Genomic DNA, 21892 nt, shown 5'->3' with positions numbered 1-21892 from the left:
AGTGGAGGTTGTTATAGCAGCAAAGGAGGGACCAACTCCATATTAATGCTCATGATTTTGGAATGAAATTTTCGACGAGCAGGTGTCCACATACTTTTGGTCATGTGTACGCAAGTGAATAACACATTCCCTCAACAGAAGCCAGTTAGCCCAAGGCACCTCGCCGCTAACTACACTGGCAACAGGCACATTAAAAGGCCATTTGCACATCAAGCGCCTGGCCCTCATCAGCACGGTTATTACCTAGCCATGCTCCGTGGGGGATTTCTCCTGGCTGAATATTCAGCACCGCTCACAGCCTGAAGCTCAAAGCCAAACTGTGGAGTTTAGCTAGCCAGGGCTGTAGTTGTTACTAGACCAAGTGTCTAGATGCTGGGGCCAACGTTGTTTTCATTTGGGAGAGCGCTCAAATGTAACACAGTGATTATAAGAGAGAAGGATGGAGGGGCATGGAGGATGGAAAGCATTGGGCATGTAAAGCATCTGTAATTTGGCAGTTAGACTGACGCCGCCGGAGGAGGAGGAGGAGCTGGCTGTGCTGGTAGCTAGGAAGGTAATCAGGGAGTTGGGTTCAAAACAGTACTCCTCGAACAAGGGCAAAGGGTTGGATTACTGAGTGGTTACTCAGCGCTGGCTGGCAGGCGACTTAACACCCATTGGTTATGCCTCTGGGAATTAGCTTTCTGGGTAGAAACACCGCTAGCTACAAAGGTTGCTTATGCTTGGCGGGTAACGCACCGAATGAAGGCACTACTGACAAAGCATGGGTCAGTCAACCCTGGTTTTCAACCAGACGACATAACGCCATGTTTCTTTCCAGTGTTATGACATTTGGATAGCTTTATTTTCTGGCTACACTCATCTTCAAACCTCTTAAAGAGGATTCATTGAATTTCTCTCTCACTCCACAGGAAGCACAAAGGGGCTGAGCATGTCAGGACAGGAAAGAGAATGTACAGAATGCACGTTGGTGGGTTTAGCTGCGTCTAATACAAGCTGTCGGACGAGAGGCAAAAATGGGGCCATAGCAGGTGAACTAAGTCAATAGTCTCTCTCTCACACTGTCAAAAACCCACACACAGAGGGCGAGTTCTCACATGGACAAGCTATTTCACAGGATTAGTGGTTTTTGGGAACGATTAAGCGATAAATGCAATGATACAATATTTGACAATGGATGTCTGACTGAATTGTTTGATGCCGTGCCATGTCCCGGAGAGACAGGTACTGATCTTAGAGGTAGTTTTTGCAGAAGTAAACAGAGCGGAAAAGACCGACCTTGAACGCAACGTTGTTCTAAACGCTGCGGAATCTTAACATCCTGAAGTAAGACTTACAGGCATCCAATTGTTAATGAACTTGGCCTGACATCTCTATGTTGCAGTCTGGCTCCTGTGGCTGTAAATCAGTACAGGATGGGGATTACATTTCACAATACCAGTAAACTGGTTTATTCACCAAACAGAGATGTGAAGAAAGCTAATCACTACAATATTAGCAGAAAGATGTTGCCGACAGGAAGGTTATTAGCAAATTGCCATTTTTCGAATAAAAGATTTGACATTTTGTTGCGGTTATGAAGAGAATGCTTTGAAGACAGAGCTAAAGCTCTAATTTATTTCCTGTTGATTTCCCCAAAGATTTGGCCTTTATGACTGGCAAAGTCAATACAGGCACAAAGCCTGCTGTATAAAACTTTAGCGAAGAAGGCAGCAGCATTACAGCGAGTTGGTTGCCAAGTCAAATAAAGTCAGCCTTGTTCCCATTTCGGATGAAAGGGGTGCTTACTGACGATGAATTTGATATCAACAAAATGCTGGAAACAAATCTCTGATGTCTGAGCACTAGTCATCATTATGGAGTTGCCTCAACACAAGGCTTTTGTTGCCCTATCAAAAAGCAGAGCAGGAACATTATGGCCGTGCCTGAAATGGCACCCTATATAATAAACTACTTATGACCTGAGGCACTACAGGAAGTACCTGAAAGACAAAATGATTTCTCTATTGACTATTGGCTGTGACATTAGAACTCGACCATAGGCAAATATGTCATACGAAGCTGACTGGCCTAAAATACTATGTGGCTTTGAAAGGATTACCTGAACAAAGATCACATCTGTTCGACTGTTGACATAGTACACATTGGGCGTTGGCTGCACAAATACAAGATTGGAGCCTGTATTCTAAACAGGTAGGCTAATTCCTATCCCATGCTACAGTGCATATGGTAATGTGAGGGCCAAAACATCAAGGCAGCAATTATCTTCAAGGCTTGAGGAAACATTGATTGTGCACAACATCAGTTCTTTGATGAGCTCTCGTTCCAAGGCTTCGAAGGAAGACACTCAAGGGAGGGGGCAGGGGGGGGGGGGGGGGGAAGACGTATGTAACAAAGGAGTTGGGAGGAACTCTAGAGGAACTAGGAACTATCAACTTAATTAGCTACTTAGTTAGAACCATCACTTCTCAGGGAGCAGAGGCCAATTAGGAAGCGAGAGCTAGGGGGTAGGAACTAACTCACCTGAAATGACCACTAGGAAGGGGAGGATGGACCTGACAGGAAGACATTGGAGGAGGTAAGTGGGAACTAACTCACCTGAAATGTCCGGAGCCATTCCTGGAGGCCTGTGGGAGAAGGGATGGAGGTGATACGCCGCCTCTGCTGCCCCTGACCGTTAGCTGTCCTGATGTGCCCAAACGTGGTGGGGGTGGCTGGGTAGGGGACCAGCCCTGTAGCACTGTGGGGACAAATATGGAGAGATGGCGAGGGAGAGAGTAAGAACGTGAAAAGAAATAAAATCGTTTTCACAAGAAAAAGATAAACCAGACTATACTGAAGAAAAACTATTTCTCCTGTTCTTCTGAGGAGAAGCACGAGGGTTATACTGATAGCGAGGAACACGGAGGTCATTATGAATAGTTTCAAATGCGGGCAAAGTGCAGGTGCTGCAGCAATGAAAACAGAGTGATCTATTGGGCAAATTCAGGTAGGTTCCTAGCCGTTTGATTGAGTTTGCTTCCGTTTGGGTCCTAGTGAATACACCCTGCTCTCTTCTCAATGCAACAGTTTCTCTGGAATTGAACTGAAACCAAGGTCGTATTCACTAGGCACGAAACAGTTAGGTACTACCCGAACGTCAATTAAGAAACGTTCAATAAAATGTTCCGTTGCTAAATGTTTCAGTACGCCGTGCATGAATAAATATGAACCTGCTCTCTTCCAGAGTGTTTCTCTGGAACTGAAACCAGCTGTTTATTCCCATGTTTCCATCATCATTAATCAACTAAATGCATCTGTACACAAGCTTGATTCAATTTGGTTTGGGTTACTAACTTGTTTTTATTCAACAAAAAATATTTTAATCGACTTGATTTAGGGGAAAGAGAACTGCTATTGAGGTGCAGATCAATTATGGAATGGGAATTTTAGGGGGATTTCTATCAGTGTGCACCCCTCGCCCTGAGACTTCAAAGTGCACATAGTTCCAAAGAATTAAGTTCAATGTCGTCGTCCCCCCTCCCCCCCAAAGGGAAGCCACGAGGCGTGCGCTCATTCGGTACTCGCCAAACGCCAAACCAACCATTCAGCAGTTCCTCACACCGTTCTGCTTAGCGACAGAAGTATGGGGTAAGAGAGTGAGGTTTGTTTCATAATGGGTTTATTTTTAACGGGATTGAGAGCTAGACAAACGTGTGGCAATTACAAGGCTGCAGAAGCAGCACAGTGCTGCCGGTGAGTGAGGCAGCAGTGCTTAGTCAGGATCCTCAGGAAGGCATGAAGTACACTTTAATGGGCAAAGAACACGCTGCGGTGAGCACTTTTTATGAGGATTATGTGTCTTAGTGTGAATAACCACATAATATTCTGACTTACAGGGACATCTGGGGCTGCCTGCTGGATCTTGTCTGTGATACAACAGAAATAGGTCAGGGTTTCTTTACCATTTGCATTGCTGGTCTACTGGGTAGGAAGGCTAAATCTACTGGTTAACTGGTAGGAAAGTGGGCACAGGGGGTTGGTTCTTCACCTTGGATACTGGATAACAGGGTAGGGGAGGTGGGAACGGGGGGGGGGGTTCTTTACCTTGGATACTCGGAACCTTTGCAGGGCTTTTTTCCTGAAGGGAAAGATCGGACCTCTGGGCCATGGTCCAACTTTCTCTTCATCTGCAAAACAAAAGAGGTGAAAGGAGAAGAGATGTTAAGAGGCAGTAGAGCGAGACAGACACCACAGACGTACACCCGTGTGTGCGCGCGCGCGCACGTTCCTTCGTTCTTGCACCCCTCTATAAGAAAATAATGACAGGGCCCAAAACTAAAAAACCTCCCTGCAGCAACCTAGCATTTGGTGAAAGATGAGACCTGGCTAGAGTGTAAATGATAATTGTGGCTAGAGTAGAAATGATAATTGCTGCCTCACTCTCCAGATTACTTCTCCTCAAAGACAGAAGATATGAGTCATCTCTGCCATTAACATGTACAAGATGTACTCCCGAGGAGAACGAAGCAGCGCCTCACTTTGAGAACGATTTTGTTGTTGAATAACTGGTACCGCAAACAAACGCTGACTTGAATGCTTTTGAGGCTCACAGCAGGAAAGAACTGACTGTTTACTTCAGAAAATCATTTGAACACAACTGTAGTTATTTTTGTGCACACGGCACCGATCCTCACAAGAATAAAACAAATGCAGATATAGTTCTCTTGCCTTGCCACGGGAACCAACCATTTCCACGTGAGAAAACGTAAATTATGAGCAAGAAGCCGAAGGTTCCTTACTTATTCAGCCTATAGATAAAAAGACAAAAGTAGTTTGAATTTCAGTCATTCTCAATGCAGATGATGGCGCTGCATAACACAGGCTAGGCTGATTCTAGCCGAGAGAAAGACCAGGGTGAGGTGTGGTAGAGGTTGGCTCTAACTGAAAGACATTTTATGGTTTCTTTTTATTAGGATCCCCATGAGCCGACACCAATGAAAGGCATGGCTGAGGTGTGGTAGGGTTTATTACACTGAGGAGCTTCACTCCAATAGGTTGTATTCCATACTGAGAGCCTCTTGACAGGCGTGGGAGATTCCAAAAAAGAGCAGGGGACATGAACACACACACTCACTGAAACAATCATTTGGGAGCAGCTATATGCTATAGGATGGGCAATGACTGCACCCTTCACTAGAAAGAATAGCTTGATTTATACATGGGTGGTTGAAGGGAAGCACACACACCAAAACCTCTCCTGTCTCAGTGGGTGCATAGTTAGAGCCTGGATACTGAACATCTAACCAGGAGAAAACAAAAAGGACTCAGTGTCCCCCTCGCACACCGAGCACAAAAATTACATTTCAATAAAACTATTTTTGGGGATGAACTTGTACAGTGAGTCTGAAATGGATTTTTATGCACTTGGTGAATTGAATGGCCGGTTAGGAAGGAGCACTGGGGGGTTTCAAAAGACAAAGCCTTTTCTTTCGTGTTGTGTTTGCTTCACACCACTTTGGTAGTGTCTGTGACTGGTACATCATGAAACAAAACAGAGATTTAGAATATTTTATATGGGACGTTAACCCAAATAGATGCAATGTCCACCACACAGTGGACTATAATAACAGAGCAGGAACACCTATTAACTATTCATATCACTGCACTCTGACCGTCGGGACTCACACATGCATGGAACACTAGCTAGATGCACTGCGACAGACAGAAACTACGCCAAGGACAAGTTCAGAATGATAAATAATTTAATTTGTTGCCAATTCTGGAGCCACAAAAAAATAGAGAATATAGCCTAGCCTGCAATGTGGCTATAGAACTGCAATGAGATCTGTATGGAGGGAGGCCTACTTTTTAACTTTGCCTATACCTGAATAAAGTTCGACTGATAATCAACGATCATTTAACTTCCACCCAACACCAGATTATTTATTTGACAGCTGGGGATGTAGCCTAGTTGATTGGAGGACCAACCTTCGATACTGATATCAAAGACTATTGATTATAGTTGAATTTCCACCAGATCATTTGGAGCTGAGTGTGTGTGTGTGTGTGTGTCTGGTGGTCTAACTGAGCTGAGGGAAGCGGTTCTGGTTTCTCTTTCTTGTGAAGAGCTGGCTGGGTTTTGATTAGGGGCCCCGCAGTGGGATGGTTCACAGCGTGTTGACGAGACAGTCGGGTCAGATCAAGAACTGTTCAAATAAATGAAAGCCATCTCCCTGAGAGAGAGAGAGAACAGGCATGGTAATTGAATAACTGTGGCGTGCATAGAGGAGACAATACATGAATCAGAATCATCGAGGAGAGATTTTGATGGGATGCACTGCAGAGAAGGCAATGAAAAGGGATTCTGGAAGAGAAATGGGAGAATAAAATAAAATAATTCTAGAATGATAACATTCCAAATGTTGGTGAAGAACGGAAGATTTGTCATCAATGTGTTTTCCATCTAGAAAAAATATTTTCTCTCTCTCGAGTAAGTGGTTGGGTTTTTATAAGATATTCTCTGCTTGTTAGGGGATTCATTCTCAACCCCAATCCCTTGTTCTCCAAGGAATGACCTCACTGCAATGGCAGTTCAAGTACTAGGGAGAGTAGGGGTGTGTGTGTGTGTGTGTGGGGTACAGGGGGTGGGGGCTGACGAGGGAATCTCCCAAGTGCAGGCGTTGAAAACACATTAGAGTGCAACCACCAGTCTCTTGTGTTTCAGCCGTGGGAAAAGGTAACCCAAGACGAGACGGAGAATGTTGTTTGTAGACAGCTACTAATCAGTCACTCTCTCTCTCTCACACCTCTGACCTCCCTAACAGTGAGGAGGAGGAGGAGGAGAGCTGGATAGAGAGATAAGGACATTTTGAAAAGCAGCGAGAGAGCATGAGAGAGAGAATGAAAGCGTCCATCATAAGATCTGAGAAAATCATTCTCTTATTATAAACTGTGTGGTGAATGAATGCTGATTGGCTGAGAGCAGTGGTATTATCAGACCATATACCACGGGTATGACAAAACATTTATTTTTACTGCTCTAAATACGTCGGTAACCAGTTTATAATAGACAAAAGGAAGATTTGCTCCCCGTCGGTCTGAAAAGACAGATAAACCAACTGTAATGTGTTATTACTCATTGAAATGTAGACCTTATGAAAATATTACTAATTGGAATAATGTTCTCCATGCACGCCACAGTTATTCAATTACCATGTCAAGCAGCCATGAAATCATTTCAAGATCTCCATAGGAGAAACAAATAGAATTGGGACCTAACTAGAAAGAGATGGGGCATCCGTAATATCCATTTGCACGGAACAGATAGCAAAGGGACCTATTGCTTTCAGAGAAATTAAAGTCAAACTGGATTTTCTATTAGGCTTTGCAAAAGCAGCCCGTCTCCCCCTCTGTGCCTGTGGGGGGTTAAAACAGACAATTCTTACAAGACAACACTGAGCACTACCTTCCCTTCAGAGTAGAACACACTCCCTATAACAGCAGCTAAGTGGATGGCAGAGAAAGAGCATCTAGGCATGAAATTATACGACTCTGTAGAATAGCCGATTGAATGTGAGAGAATATGAAATGAGAGGAAGAGTAGGCTACTCACTGAGGAGAATTTGCTACAACAGAAGCTCACAGTGAATGACAGTAAAATATAATTTAAGTATGAAATTATAGCCTCCTACTTGATACCTCTTGAAATGGAAATACAGAAAGGATTTAAAATATGATAATGAGCCTATCTGAATAGAGGTGGGAAACGCCTTTCCCGGCCGAACACAAACAGTCCACATTTTAATCCCACTAATTAAAAACCTGAAATGCATCCAAACCCCCAGCAGCCCAGTCAATTTGACTAGCCAGCACTTTTCTCCTTGGATTTTGTGCAAATGAATTTGAAGTGATTACCCAATTTGTTTACATAATATGATCCACTATAAATCATCAACAGCTGCACGTTCCCTTTCGTAGTTTCGGGAGGACGTGCCGAAACTGTTTAACGGTAACCGATGGTGGACACTGACACCGGAGGTGTGGGATGTTCCGCTGCCCGGTAACAGACGTTATTCAGATTTCCCGGTGTGCTCAGTTCATACCGGTTGACTGCCTCTCATAAAGGCTCGCCTTCCACACGGCCAAGTTATTAAGCGGATCAGCAACCGCATTCGTCAATGTTATCCGCACTTGAAACCGTAATCGCTCTTAAGAGACGCTGTGATGTTGGTTGCAGCAAACGACTTGCAATCTTTCAAACTCAACACCAAAGACTATGAAAAATCCCACCATAATAAGGGTACATTTCTGGATGACATTATATGATGAATAAAAATCTGTCTTAAAGGTTATTTTGTCTTATACACAGCAGTCTGACACAGTGACCCATCAGCCTCAAGCAAGTCTACAGTGTAAGGAATTTACTATTCTTCAACAGGCAATTCAACAGATACAAATCAGATAGTTACCTGTAGGCTATGCAGTGAGTCACTTGGCAACACAAGATGCCCACAACTGCATATGTAATAGCCTGATGCATAACACATAGGCAGACCAAGGGAAATATTTGGAATAGGAAACAGAATAGCTACAACCTAACCTAAAAGCATTGATTTAAAAAAATATCGATTGGAGGTTATATTCTATGCGAAAATGGGAGGAAAATTCCCATATTCTGAATAGGTCTGGTTTTGCATCCTCCATAAGCACAAAAAACTAAAGTATCTATTCTAATCATTCCTTTTGATGAGCACTCTATGCGGGTAAATAATGTGACATTGTAGGTGTAGCTCACACGGTCAGCGTGACACGCAAGTGCAGTTAACCGATGGGCAGATAGGCTGGGTCACCGCGTTTTCAACAACGGACATAATCGATGGGAAAGGAATGAATGCTCCTTGCTCAAATATTATAGTCTGAAAATGCAAAGCTACGAGAGAAAACCTCACGTCTAATTATTATGCAATAGGCCTATGCATAAAACCCAATGTATTTCATAAGCAATATTTATTTATTCTGTTGCCGACATCCCTGTACCCTGAATGTCATAATGAAAACGAGGACCGATGTGCTCAGTATGAATCTCAGTCATTCTAAAATATTAATCAAACAGGCTATGATATGAGCCCCGCATAATTCCCCTGCTGTTCCCGTTCATCCTCTGCAGTGCCTCTCCATACATATCTGCTAATGTATACAGCGGCGCGTCATTTTCAGCCATTCAATTCGCAACAGCCAGAAAATATTTCACAGGCGCTCGGTCACTATGTCAATCGTGCAACGATGTGACAAGCAAGATTGTGCGGCATGATGATGCATATAGACGTAGAAAGCCTACTCACTTTATAGAAAATCATCTTTAAAGTGCCGTAGAAACCCATGTTTGGTAATCAGGCTGTGGTTTCCTATTCCTTCACTGCGAATCGTTGAATCCCAAATATGTCAGAGTGGTAGAATCGCAGTGCAAAGGGGAGAAGGGCAGGGTGCTCGCGGGTAGATCCGTGACGATCTCTGATGTGGACATGCTCGAGCACGTCACCGAACGGGCGTGCGTGCTTGACGGTAGGTGTAGTAGATTTCTCAGTATGGAATAGCTCCGTCCCGTGCCACACCGATTGATTTCTCTCAGTAACGATTCAAATACAGAACGATGTAGCGAGGAGGCTCTCACTACCGATTGCCCCACAGGACTGCACGAGCGAGGATAATGAGCAAGGAGAGAGGGATGATAAAAAAGGGGAAGTTGCAACTCGGGAGAAGGGGAGGAGTGGCTAGGGGAGAAAGGGGAGGGCCATGCCCTCTTCAGAGCCTTTTCAATGCTAGTTTCTGCATTTCCCCCGGCGGTGAGGAGGCGAATGGTGCAGGCCAACAATCAACAGTATGCGCAGCGCATCAATTATTGGTGCGAATACACAGCAGGCAGGAAAAAGGAGGGAGAATCACGGATGGGACTAGATGGAGTACAGCTACGACCGGAAGTGACTTTTCGTAGCAGGTTGAGAGGTTTTTCCACTAACCTAATTCTCCTAACCTGCCATGTTAAATTATTCCAACCTGCTGTGTAAATTCGTGTGAATTCTCCTAACCTGCTAGGAAAAAGTCACTTTCCACACACACCCCATGGTATGGCAGCAGTGGCATCACTAATGTTCTTTCCCCATCACTGGGCAGGAGGTATTTATCACCACTAGCTTTGAATAGGATATTCTGTATAATCAGTGCTCTGCTTAGGGCAGTCGCACACAAATTACATCCCGAAAAGTGAGAAACTAATATAAATATTAGAGGGAGAATATGATATTGAATAAACAAAATGTACTTAATATTTCAGCCCATGCATAATAAACGCATAACATTCATATATTATATTCCACACTTCATTCAGCCCGGGGATAAAGAGAAATCCATTATTCTCTAGGTCGGCAGCGGGACATAATATGCACTTCAGGTGCAGCACCTGATTTACACACGAAATGAACGCTAATTCCTTTTCAATATGGGCAGAAACAATGATGGGCCTTAGTTAACAGAACTAGAACATAGGTGATGGCTTCACAACTGGGAATGGGCAATCACATGCAAATGATACTGCTGGCGTGGGGAAATAAACAACTCTAAACTGCTGGTTTGGGTTCAAAACAAAACAAAGTGACAGCTGAACAAACTAATAAATAATAATGGCTGAGGTGAATACACATTGTTCATGAAAATACTTCATAGTATGTATCACCTCCGAGGTAAGAGGGAAGCTTTGCACAGGGTTATCCAGCTATCTGGTAAACAAAACCTGCACTGGCAGGTATCTAAGCTCGGCTATTGTTATTCAAATAATGCCTTGTGTAGAAAAGAAATACACATGAAAAGCCCTTTTGTTTACGTTGATCAATGTGGACAAATGGGAAACTAGTCTGGGGATCTTGAATTAGGTCTGCAAACCCCTGCAAGCTAAAAGCAACAAGCCTGCAGTCCTGTGAACATGTTGGGACTTGTTCTCCATAGGGGCCGACTCACAAAAAGGCTGTTGCAGTGCCCATATTTCCTATTGAGAGTGTCATTGGCAACATGGGAGAGGTACGTTGTTTTATTATCTGGTTAGAACATCTCTTTAGACATCTGTCTGCACATTACCGGTGAAGCAAACATACGGTCACATTCTACAAATCCAGCTTTGTGCTTTGAAGCCCTAGTGTCAGTCGAGGTTGAGTAATTAAAAAAAACTATCCCTTTCCCCCTGATCAACGCCTTGGAGATTCCCTAAAAACACACCACTTCCATTCAGCTACGACCGGAAGTTACTTTTTCATAGCAGGTTAGGAGAACTTACGCAGCAGGTTAGGAGAATTAACGTAGCAGGTTAAGAGAATTAGGTTAAGGTTAGGAAAAGGGTTTTTGTTATACTTTAGTTTTTATCCTGTGATGTTTGTTGTGTAGTAAATGTTTGTTTTTATTTTCATTGTTATTTATCAATGTTTTTTCCTGTGAAGCGCGTTGCATTCATGTCTGAAATGTGCTATTTAAATAAAGCTTGATTATGATTTGATTAGGGTTAGCAAAAATACTCTCCTAAACTGCTACGAAAAGTCACTTCCAGGGGGGCTCCCGATTGGCGCAGCGGTCTAAGGCACTGCATCTCAGTGCTAGAGGCATCACTACAGACCCTGGTTTGATTCCAGGCTGTATCACAACCGGCCGTGATTGGGAGTCCCATAGGGCGACGCACAATTGCCCCAGCGTCGTCTGGGTTAGGCCGTCATTGTAAAAAATAATTTGTTCTTAACCGACTTGCCTAGTTAAAAAAATCCAGTCGTAGATGTATTGAAGTGCCGTGGTTTTTTAGGGAGTCTCCAACACCTTGAGTTCTTGCCCCTGTTCCACAGTCCACCTCCCTAATCAGTGACTAATCTCAGTCAAAGATGATTCAAATAACCACAGAGACAATGGAGGAGGATCACAGGAAGGGCCTCTTCCCAGGTTACTGACTGGGAATCAGATTTACCAGCTATAAAGGCCATTAAGACACTCGACACCTGTCATTATCCAATCATCTGGATTCAGGTGGAAAATCGGGGGTTTGAAGGTGAGAGGTGAGGAGAGGCACTTGTCGAATTGGTGAGACAAGAATGAGAGGAGAGAAAATGTGTCAGTATCCCAAAACCATTCGAAGGAAATCGGAAAACTCACACGAGGCAAGCCATATAGCAACTGCTTAGAAAAGCAAGCCACCTGGATATCCAGATGTTAGTTTAATAGAGATAGTAAGCCATGCGCACACACACACACACACACTCATGTTTTATGACAAGGAATTGCATGTATGACACAAACTACCTTTAAAGGGTACAATTGAGGCCTTTGAGGGGCCTCACTGCAGCCTCACCTGCTCCCCATGTAATCTAGTGTTGGAGGGGTTAAAGGTGGCCAGGTGCAGTATAACTAAGATAGGTCTGGAGCTCCGTGTGTGTGTGTGTGTGTGTGTCCCTTTTCCCTGCACTGGAAATCTTTCCTCTTTTGTTTTTGTTGCCACAGCAACACCAAGCAGCACACCGAGACGATGTGTGTGTGTGTGTGTGTGTGTGTGTGTGTTGGGGCCTCTTGAGAACAACCCCCTCGCTGCCCAACCTTAACACAGTACATTGGAATGCGTGGAACGCCAGAGCGGTGGCACCCCAGCCTTTGAAGAGCCTGTGACCTCTGTTGCTCCCCTTCTGCCGCTCGGTAAAGCATTAACAGACAGCCAGCGGCGCTAGGCTCTTACCTCAACACTTATCAAAACCTCTTAAAAACCCTCCCGACCCAGACATGGGGCTTCCACAAAACAGGTGTCCACCGAAGTAAACTCATCAGACTCATATCTCAGCCTTGTCCGCGTTTTGTCTTCTCGTCTTTAAGTGATAGACCTCCGTGAGAGAGACTGACAGATCTCTCCCTCTATAGATATATATCCACCCATCTATATAGAGAGCGATATATAGAGACAGAGAGAGGAGCAAGAGAGTGAGAAGGCTAATATATGATGAATGGTTCTCTGTGTTGGAATATATATTGGGAACTAGAATGGAGAATGTAGTAAATTTACTATCTTGTAACAGCGCAGTGTATGTCTGGAGGGCAAATGCAAATGCTCGATTCACTTTATGTCTCTCCTCTCTCTCTCTCTCTCTCTCGTATGGGGCTTCCTACGCAAACAGTAGGCTACAGCATGTGGATGTATGGATTTCTATTGCAGTGTTTCAGCCAACAGAATAGAAATTAGCTTATGAGTTCTTCAGGAAAAATTGAGCACCCATGACTGTTGTTTTATGTACGTGATACTGCAGTATTTAAAAAAAAAAACTGCAGAACTGATTCACGGAATTCATCATTCTTCATGAGGTTTCATTAAAAGGGTAGAAAGTGAAAAATGAAGGGACTTAACCCCCTGTATAGGTGGATTAGATGGACTTGGACGTTGAGCTTTTCAAAGGCAACAGATAGCTTGAGCCAGGGTATTTTCCAACCTATAGGAGAACGGCCTCCTTGATCAAATGTTTAAACGTGGGGCCTTGTTGAACTTGAAGCAGCGAATACTTCTTGGGCAGTGGTGCGTCGCTGAATAACCGCCGCGTCATTGTCCTGGCGGTGACAAAATAGGAGACCGGGGCAGGGGGGCCTTCGGTCTCAATGGCCGCTCACCGAGAGAGCAAGAGCAGGGTGCATTCCAACCAGACAGATGACATGCGATCGACGGACGACTTACGGGGGAGAGGGGTGACAAATGGAACCTTGGATCATCGGTGGAGCATTCCATTCTGGGGAGCATTATTCAGAATAATGACATCATCTGCCTGTGGCTGCTTGGGGCCATTAGCATAACAACCTTTAGCCACCCACGCGACTGCAACCCCCGAGAGTCCAGGCCTCTATTGGGGTCAGGTCAACGAGGAAATTAAAGTGAGGAGGGCTGACATCTCCTATTGTGACATCACCAGTGTTCCATGGGAAATGAAATGGACAGAACAGAGGATGGAAGGGCAATGTCCATTACTGCCAATCACACGCTGTTAAGAGTGAAATAGTAAGTTAACCTGGACCCAAGGTTGTTCTCATGCTTGATATCTGGCAGGCTGAATGTCTGGGAAGCCTATTGGAAATTCCAGGGAGACCAATAGTCTCCAATACAGTGAGTTTTGGAGAGGAGAAAGTGTATAAAACTCTGCACTATGGAGAACAAATGTTTAACTCCAAAGACAACCTACTGGCCAGAGTGTGCACACACACACACACACACACACACACGACACCAGGGGCGACTGGGTGTGCTATGGACCCGTGATAATAACACCATAAATTACTGTGACAAAACTAATATCGAGCTTTATTAGTTGTTTATCCGCCATCAGGATCTAAAATTGGACTTTCTATTTCCCTGCTGAAAGCCATTGAAGGTCAGGCTTCACAATAACACCACGAGGCATTCCCACTTCCTGGAAGGAATACTTAATAAGGAAATAAGAAATCAAACCGCTGACTGAAGACTTTGATATTTTTCTGCCCCGGGGTTCAAGTGAAAAGAGAGACGTCGGACGTCACTGTGACATTTATCTAACCAACTGTGCCTCCTTCTGGATTACAACCGAGAGAAACGGAAATAAATCTCTGGCTGACAAAAAGGTCACCTGGATTATTTTCCTAATCGAAAGAAACCAGTGCTTTGTCTATTAGCAGGAAGTAGGTAGCAGGCTCATGTTTAACTTCTAGCGGCATTGTGGGAAAAAGTATATCTGGGTGGTGGGCTCCTGCAGTTTCTCAGTGGATGGGGGGGCTAGAGGCTTCTTCCTGACCCCCCAACTGGAGCCTTCCCTTCTGGGGTGGGCCAGGCACGGCACCTCCCAGCTATGGAGGCCCGGCCAGATCTGAGAACAGCAACCATGCTTACCTCGTATTTTCCCACTGCCTACTGATATAGTGTATCACTGATCTGTGACCTGTCTTTAGAGAGGGACTTCAAATGAAAATGGGGGAAGAGGAAGCTGTTGACCTTGTCGAGTAGAGCGAATAAATCAGACAGCAGGAAGTGTTCTGTCCTTTGTGGATGGGTTGAATTAACCCTTTGGCACTGAACTACAGAGAAGCTGACACACACACACACACACACACACACTACAGAACGATAAGCACACATACAGAGTTAGAAAGCCAAACATGAGTGCTCCCTCTTGGATTCTTCAAAGCCAGTCTTGACCTTTACCCATAGTCAATTAATACAGAGACGTTCTGCTAGCTACAAACGGCGGCTATAAACAAGATCAGTCAGAGCATGACTTATGTACCAGACAACCACACAGGAAAACAATGTCAGGGGTTGATATAATGTTTCTGGGAGCATTTATATAATATAGTTATATGATTTAGCTGCAGGCCTGTACCAAGAACTTACTAACACTGACACTCCGATAACGCAGTTAACGTGAATATTACCCCTCTGTCCCATCCCTACTGTGTTGCGGTTTAGCATGTTTTGCATTCACCGCATCAATATTCCACATGGACATGAACACGGAGAGAAGAGGGTTACAGAATTGGCAGTCATAAGCCAGGTGAAACTTGGCCTGCGCGGGTGTCAACATTTACAGAGGAACGGATAAACCCCCTTTAATTATTCAAAAGTGCCACTCCACGGCCCAGATTAGGCAGAACGAGCCAAATTGCAAAAAAGCAGCGGTGGTTTGCTGGCTGTTGGCTCTGGGTGTCTGGATGAGCTAGTTGGAGGAGGAGGAGGAGGAGGGGGACGAGGAGCCCAACTGTGTCTGGGTTACCTTTGACCTTCCTGGGTCTCTGGGTTCTGCCCAGTGCTCAATAGGGGACCATAGCTCCACCTTTTTCACATCACACATTTTTCAGATCTCAACCTCTCCTAACCGTAACCACAGTCCCACAACACCCCACCTCTCCCAACACAGGAACAGGCCTCTCTGGGGAACTATTGCCCTCTCCTAACCCTAACCACAGTCCCACAACACCCCACCTCTCCCAACACAGGAACAGGCCTCTCTGGGGAACTATTGCCCTCTCCTAACCCTAACCACAGTCCCACAACACCCCACCTCTCCCAACACAGGAACAGGCCTCTCTGGGGAACTATTGCCCTCTCCTAACCCTAACCACAGTCCCACAACACCCCACCTCTCCCAACACAGGAACAGGCCTCTCTGGGGAACTATTGCCCTCTCCTAACCCTAACCACAGTCTCACAACACCCCACCTCTCCCAACACAGGAACAGGCCTCTCTGGGGAACTATTGCCCTGTCCTAACCCTAACCACAGTCCCACAACACCCCACCTCTCCCAACACAGGAACAGGCCTCTCTGGGGAACTATTGCCCTGTCCTAACCCTAACCACAGTCCCACAACACCCCACCTCTCCCAACACAGGAACAGGCCTCTCTGGGGAACTATTGCCCTCTCCTAACCCTAACCACAGTCCCACAACACCCCACCTCTCCTAACACAGGAACAGGCCTCTCTGGGGAACTATTGCCCTGTCCTAACCCTAACCACAGTCCCACCTCTCCCAACACAGGAACAGGCCTCTCTGGGGAACTATTGCCCTTTCCTAACCCTAACCACAGTCCCACAACACCCCACCTCTCCTAACACAGGAACAGGCCTCTCTGGGGAACTATTGCCCTGTCCTAACCCTAACCACAGTCCCACCTCTCCCAACACAGGAACAGGCCTCTCTGGGGAACTATTGCCCTCTCCTAATAGGATCAGAAAGAGCAGGCTATTCAATCCAGACCTCTGCAAATTAGAGATATGAAGCAGGAAGCCAGACTCCGTTGCGCTCCATCTTTCTGTCGTCAACATGGGGGAATGGGGAAATAAGCATGTATATTGGTCCCCCCCCACCACCACCACCACCAAGGCATTTACCTTCATTTGGAGAATAATTTATAAAGCCAGTAACTCAGCGTGTAGTAAAATGCCATGGGAGAACGCAGATGGGCTGGCCATGTCCATATTATCAAGCTTCAGCATCTCAGTAAACGGTGACCTTTAAATGCAGAGTGGTGTGTGGGTGTGAAGCACTTTGCCAAGATGTGGGACTGTTCATTGAGTTAGGAATGCGTGGCCGTGGCTCTGTACATCCGGAGCGCACACAACACAACACACACACATTGCGTCTCTCCCACCCACGCTCGCGCTTCAGCGGAAGAGAGACGTCACTTTCTCCTTTAAAAATAGCTCCAAATTACAGCCCTGCTGCTCCCCCAACAATACCCAAGGACTAATAGGCATTCTCCTAGACCCTGCACTGGAAGGGGCAAGCCAGGGAAGAGGAGGAGGAAGAGATGCCAGGGTAAAGGAATCTCACTAGAACCCACAGCATATTTCTCATGTACAGTATTCTAGAAAAAGCCACACTCTTTTCAACTACACCATACCGGAGCCAACTCCATACTACAAAACATCCCTCTCAAAAGGAGAAGATAACTATACAGGGTCCAAACCGGACAAAAATCTATTCTCTGAGATGTAATTGGAGTGGATGGAGCAGCTGGCAACTTTGGGCTTGGGGTCTCAGAAAAGCTCGAGAGTGGGATCGCTTTCTCCAGAGCAGAGGAAGAAAGACCTAGAACTCAAAAGCTGAGGCTAGCGGAGAAGACACGAAACGGAGAAGCAATTTGGAGCGGAGAGGGTGAGGTAGCCGTTGTTTTTCATTTTGCAGTCTATTTGAAGATTACGGCGTGATGAATCAGGAAGACAGGTGAGCCTGAAGGACGGTGTAACATGGAAGGAATGCAGGTGGAGGATCCAGGAACGGCTTGACGTGTTTAGCTGAGCTATGACCAGCAACACTCTTTGTACCAGAAAACCCATTGTACTAGCAGTCCTGAAACATTGCTCCATTTCAATACCGCTGTTCTCCCATACTTGACAGTTTATCTACCCAATGTCCTAAATGCCATCTCCACAGCAACCAGCTACAAAGAGGAGCAAGTCACAAACACATAAACAAGGGTCTCATGATAAGGAGGTCAATATGAAAGAGGCGGCGGACATTTTTAAACTCTGTCCAATTACGAGAGACTCGGGGGACAACGCTTGATCTTGTTTAGATGTCGGCCATTGGCTTATCCTTTGAAAAGTACAGGCTCTTTGTCTAAATGGACTTTGAGGGATTAGATTTATCTATAACAGGCTAACAGCAGGAGTGAGTGATAGTGTTGTGATGGAGTCAGGTGGTAAAAATGCTGCCACACACACACACACGTTGCCATGTCTTGTGTTCAAAGTGAAAGAGACATAAATGGAATTTGTTTGGGGCGTTTTGTCAGTGGAATGTGACTGACGCAACTCAACAGCAATGCAACTTGGTCTGAGTAGTTGAGGAATGCCCATAACCCCAGCCATGTCTGAAATATTCTCCTCCACTCCTGAGTATGCAAGTACAGTATATTAACATGACAGTGTATGCTTGTGTAAGTAAGCATGTGCGTGTTTGTCAGTCAGTGAGAGGGTTTGTGTGCGTCGGTGAGAGTTTACGCATGAATGCATGCGTGTGTGTTACTGTAGCTGAATCTGAAGCAGTAATCTGTTAGAGTGTGTGTACGTGTGAATGTTTGGTGGGTTTTAACACATGCTTCCTGATAGCGGAATCCTGCCGTCTTTCTGCATGACTGGCTGAGCAGCAGTGGTGTGGAAGAGCGTCCTCCCGTTCTGGGAACACACTCGTCACACTACCTCGGTTAGCCCAGTTAGCATCACCACACATGAACGCAGACACGCAGACACGCAGACACACACACACACACACACACACACACACACACACACACACACACACACACACACACACACCGGTGGTCTGCCCTTCAGGTGCGTCACTCCCTTACACAGTATGCGATCCTCCCTTTTTCCACACGTCTCAACAGACTCAGGTAGTCACCATATCCCCTGAGGAGAAGCTAGGTAGAACCCAAATCTCTATGTTGAGAACACCTGGGTCTGTATCCATGCTGCTTGTAGCCTAGCGGTTAGAGATGTGAGTCAGCAACTGGCGGGCTGCCAGTTTGAATCCCGGGTCCGACAGGAAAAATCCGGCGGGAAGTGAGCCGGTATTAAATCCTCTATGTCTTCGCGTGCCCTTGCGCCCAGCGTGGAAGCCTCCAGCATCTCTCCAAAAGCTGTACGTGTCTTTTGTAGGGGTTGGGTTAAAAGCCGAGGTCAAATTTCTGACTGACCAATAGTGATGTTAATGTTATTTAGAGGGCCGGCCAGACCTCACAGGTCTTTCACCACCTCCACTATCCATCCTCTGCCCTGCAGCTGCAGTGCTAGCCACAATCAGCTAACACTATGCTAGAGCGTTCCAGCCCGGCTAGAGCATTCCAGCCCGGCTAGAGCGTTCCAGCCCGGCACTACAGCACAGCTATAATATTACAGTGCTGCAGTCCCTATGCTCCAAACACTTACTTCCTTATTAAATGGACAAATAATAGTGTGATAGTGTTTCAGTTTGGTTCAAATTGCCCAGAGAGGGTTGTGTGGCTTCCAAAACTTGAATGGGTTCATTTCCTAAACAGATACATTGTACAAGCACAAAACACTGGTCCATCGTTTAGGCTGCATGAGCTGAGGCGTGTGTGTGTGTGTGTGTGTGTGTGTGTGTGTGTGTGTGTGTGGGGTTTGCTTGACTCAACAGCCTGAGGCAAACAGAGTGCCACTAGGGGAGTAAGTGTGTGTAAACAGCAGCGTTGACACGGCTCAGTGACCTGCCGTGTGTCATGGGACTCTCCTCATGTAACATGTTTAAGTCTACAGAGAGGAGGGGTTAGATTAGGGAGGACAGAAGGTTACAGTGAACGTACGACATATTGGTTTCATATGAGGAAGCAGAAATAACACACAAGTGTCTAGGGAAGTGTGTTGGTTGGGAAATAAAATGGTTGAGCATTGTATGCGTTTATACAGAAATGGTTGAGTAGGCCATATGTGCAGTGAAACAGTTTCCTTTTTTTGAGAGTACCAGTGAGGCCGCTTGTATAGGAGAAGGGTAAGCGCTCTACAGTCCTATTAACCAACTGAACTGAGACAGTTGAGGGCAGGGATGGCTGGGAGGGAGGGATGGCTGGGAGGGAGGGTGAGACTGAGGCCTTGAGATAGGTGAGGTGTCTTGCTGGGATTCAGAGTGCTGGATGTGAGAGTAGAGGGCCAGGATTATAGTACCAACATTTTACAAACGATCCGATACCAGGCCAAGTATCACGACGCCGATTTAGTATCGCGATACTTGGCCTGATATTGTATTGTTTGTAAAATGTTGGTACTCTAATCCTGTTTGTAAAGCGAAGCAATGTTCTTAATATTAGGAAAGCTGTTGTGGAGAAGCCTAGTCACCGTAACAGCCCTAACTCTGGCCCTCTACTCTCACGTCCAGCACTCTGAATCCCAGCAAGACACCTCACCTCTCTCAAGGCCTCAATCACGTTGCCGATTTAGTATCGCGATACCAAGGTGGGAAAATAAAATAAAAAAATCAGTGGCTTAGCATCCTGTTTGGCCCGGTTTGTGAAATGATATAAAATGTGTGTAAATCCTGATAGAAAGACCAAAAAAAGGAACCTCCGGTAATATGGGTCATATTGTTTATTTTTTTACGTTTAGGTTAGAGAAGATTTTTTGCTGTAAAGCTGCAAGCATGCCTGTCGTGAAGCAGTGCTCCATTTTCCCTTTCTGACACCCAGTGGCTGCAGGACAGTGAACTTGCAAAGTCTACTCAGACTGCTCTGTGCTTTTGGTTATAACAGGCGCCAGCAGGTTCTTTAGATCAGTAGGGCTGAAAAAGTTGGTAGTATCACATGTAACGGTACTATGAGGTTCTAAAATGTTGGTATCATAAGTATCATATGTAACGGTACTATGGGGTTCTAAAATCTTGGTATCATATGTAACGGTACTATGGGGTTCTAAAATGTTGGTATCATAAGTATCATATGTAACGGTACTATGAGGTTCTAAAATGTTGGTATCATAAGTATCATATGTAACGGTACTATGGGGTTCTAAAATGTTGGTATCATATGTAACGGTATTATGGGGTTCTAAAATGTTGGTATCATATGTAACGGTACTATGGGGTTCTAAAATGTTGGTATCATAAGTATCATATGTAACGGTACTATGGGGTTCTAAAATGTTGGTATCATAAGTATCATATGTAACGGTACTATGGGGTTCTAAAATGTTGGTATCATAAGTATCATATGTAATGGTACTATGGGGTTCTAAAATGTTGGTATCATAAGTAATGGTACTATGGGGTTCTAAAATGTTGGTATCATAAGTAATGGTACTATGGGGTTCTAAAATGTTGGTATCATAAGTATCATATGTAATGGTACTATGGGGTTCTAAAATGTTGGTATCATAAGTAATGGTACTATGGGGTTCTAAAATGTTGGTATCATAAGTATCATATGTAATGGTACTATGGGGTTCTAAAATGTTGGTATCATAAGTACCATGATGTTTTGGTACCTGGCTGGCATGAAAATGATCCACGGGAAAAGCGTCCTCCATTCGTTATTTAAGTGCATAGATGACATTTGTTTCCCCCCTGCCCCTGTTCAGACCGGTGCATATTATTTAGTATATGTAAAGACAAGACTAAATTTAGAATCGTCTGATGCGTGACAATATCACTTGTGAATGATGCCCAGCGTGTGCAGTAAGGCAAGAAACAGCGCATGCCTTTTTTTGCGAGTTTTTCAAATCATAGTTGCACACATGTAGCCTAGCCCATAGGCCTATATGTTTGATAAGGTTTGTATCAACTAAAATGGCCAAATAACTCCAAACGTAGCCCATAGGCCTAGGACCTACACGGTTAGAGTACAGAGACACGTGTTCTTAGAGACCCAGTTAGT

At 45.1% G+C, this 21892-nt stretch overlaps 1 protein-coding gene across 8 annotated transcripts in view; it reads right to left on the bottom strand.

Moving 5' to 3' along the window:
- LOC106610174 (F-box/WD repeat-containing protein 7) overlaps positions 1–21892 on the bottom strand; it is a 197419-nt gene that overhangs the window by 26065 nt on the left and 149462 nt on the right. For 6 of the 8 annotated variants that reach the window (XM_082978424.1, XM_082978423.1, XM_082978425.1 and 3 more), the window contains 2 exons: positions 4087–4169; positions 2599–2740 (listed from right to left, as the gene is read on the bottom strand). In XM_082978424.1, coding sequence (XP_082834550.1) covers positions 2599–2740; positions 4087–4169 — 225 coding nt within the window. Of the gene's footprint in view, positions 1–2598; positions 2741–4086; positions 4170–9323; positions 9706–21892 lie in introns of those variants that run through there. The other 2 variants (XM_082978429.1, XM_082978430.1) reach the window with 1 other exon arrangement.

Source organism: Salmo salar, chromosome 08, assembly GCF_965601325.2.
Source record: "Salmo salar chromosome 08, fSalSal1, whole genome shotgun sequence".
NCBI lineage: Eukaryota > Metazoa > Chordata > Actinopteri > Salmoniformes > Salmonidae > Salmo > Salmo salar.
This window is presented reverse-complemented; position numbering and strand designations above follow the sequence as displayed.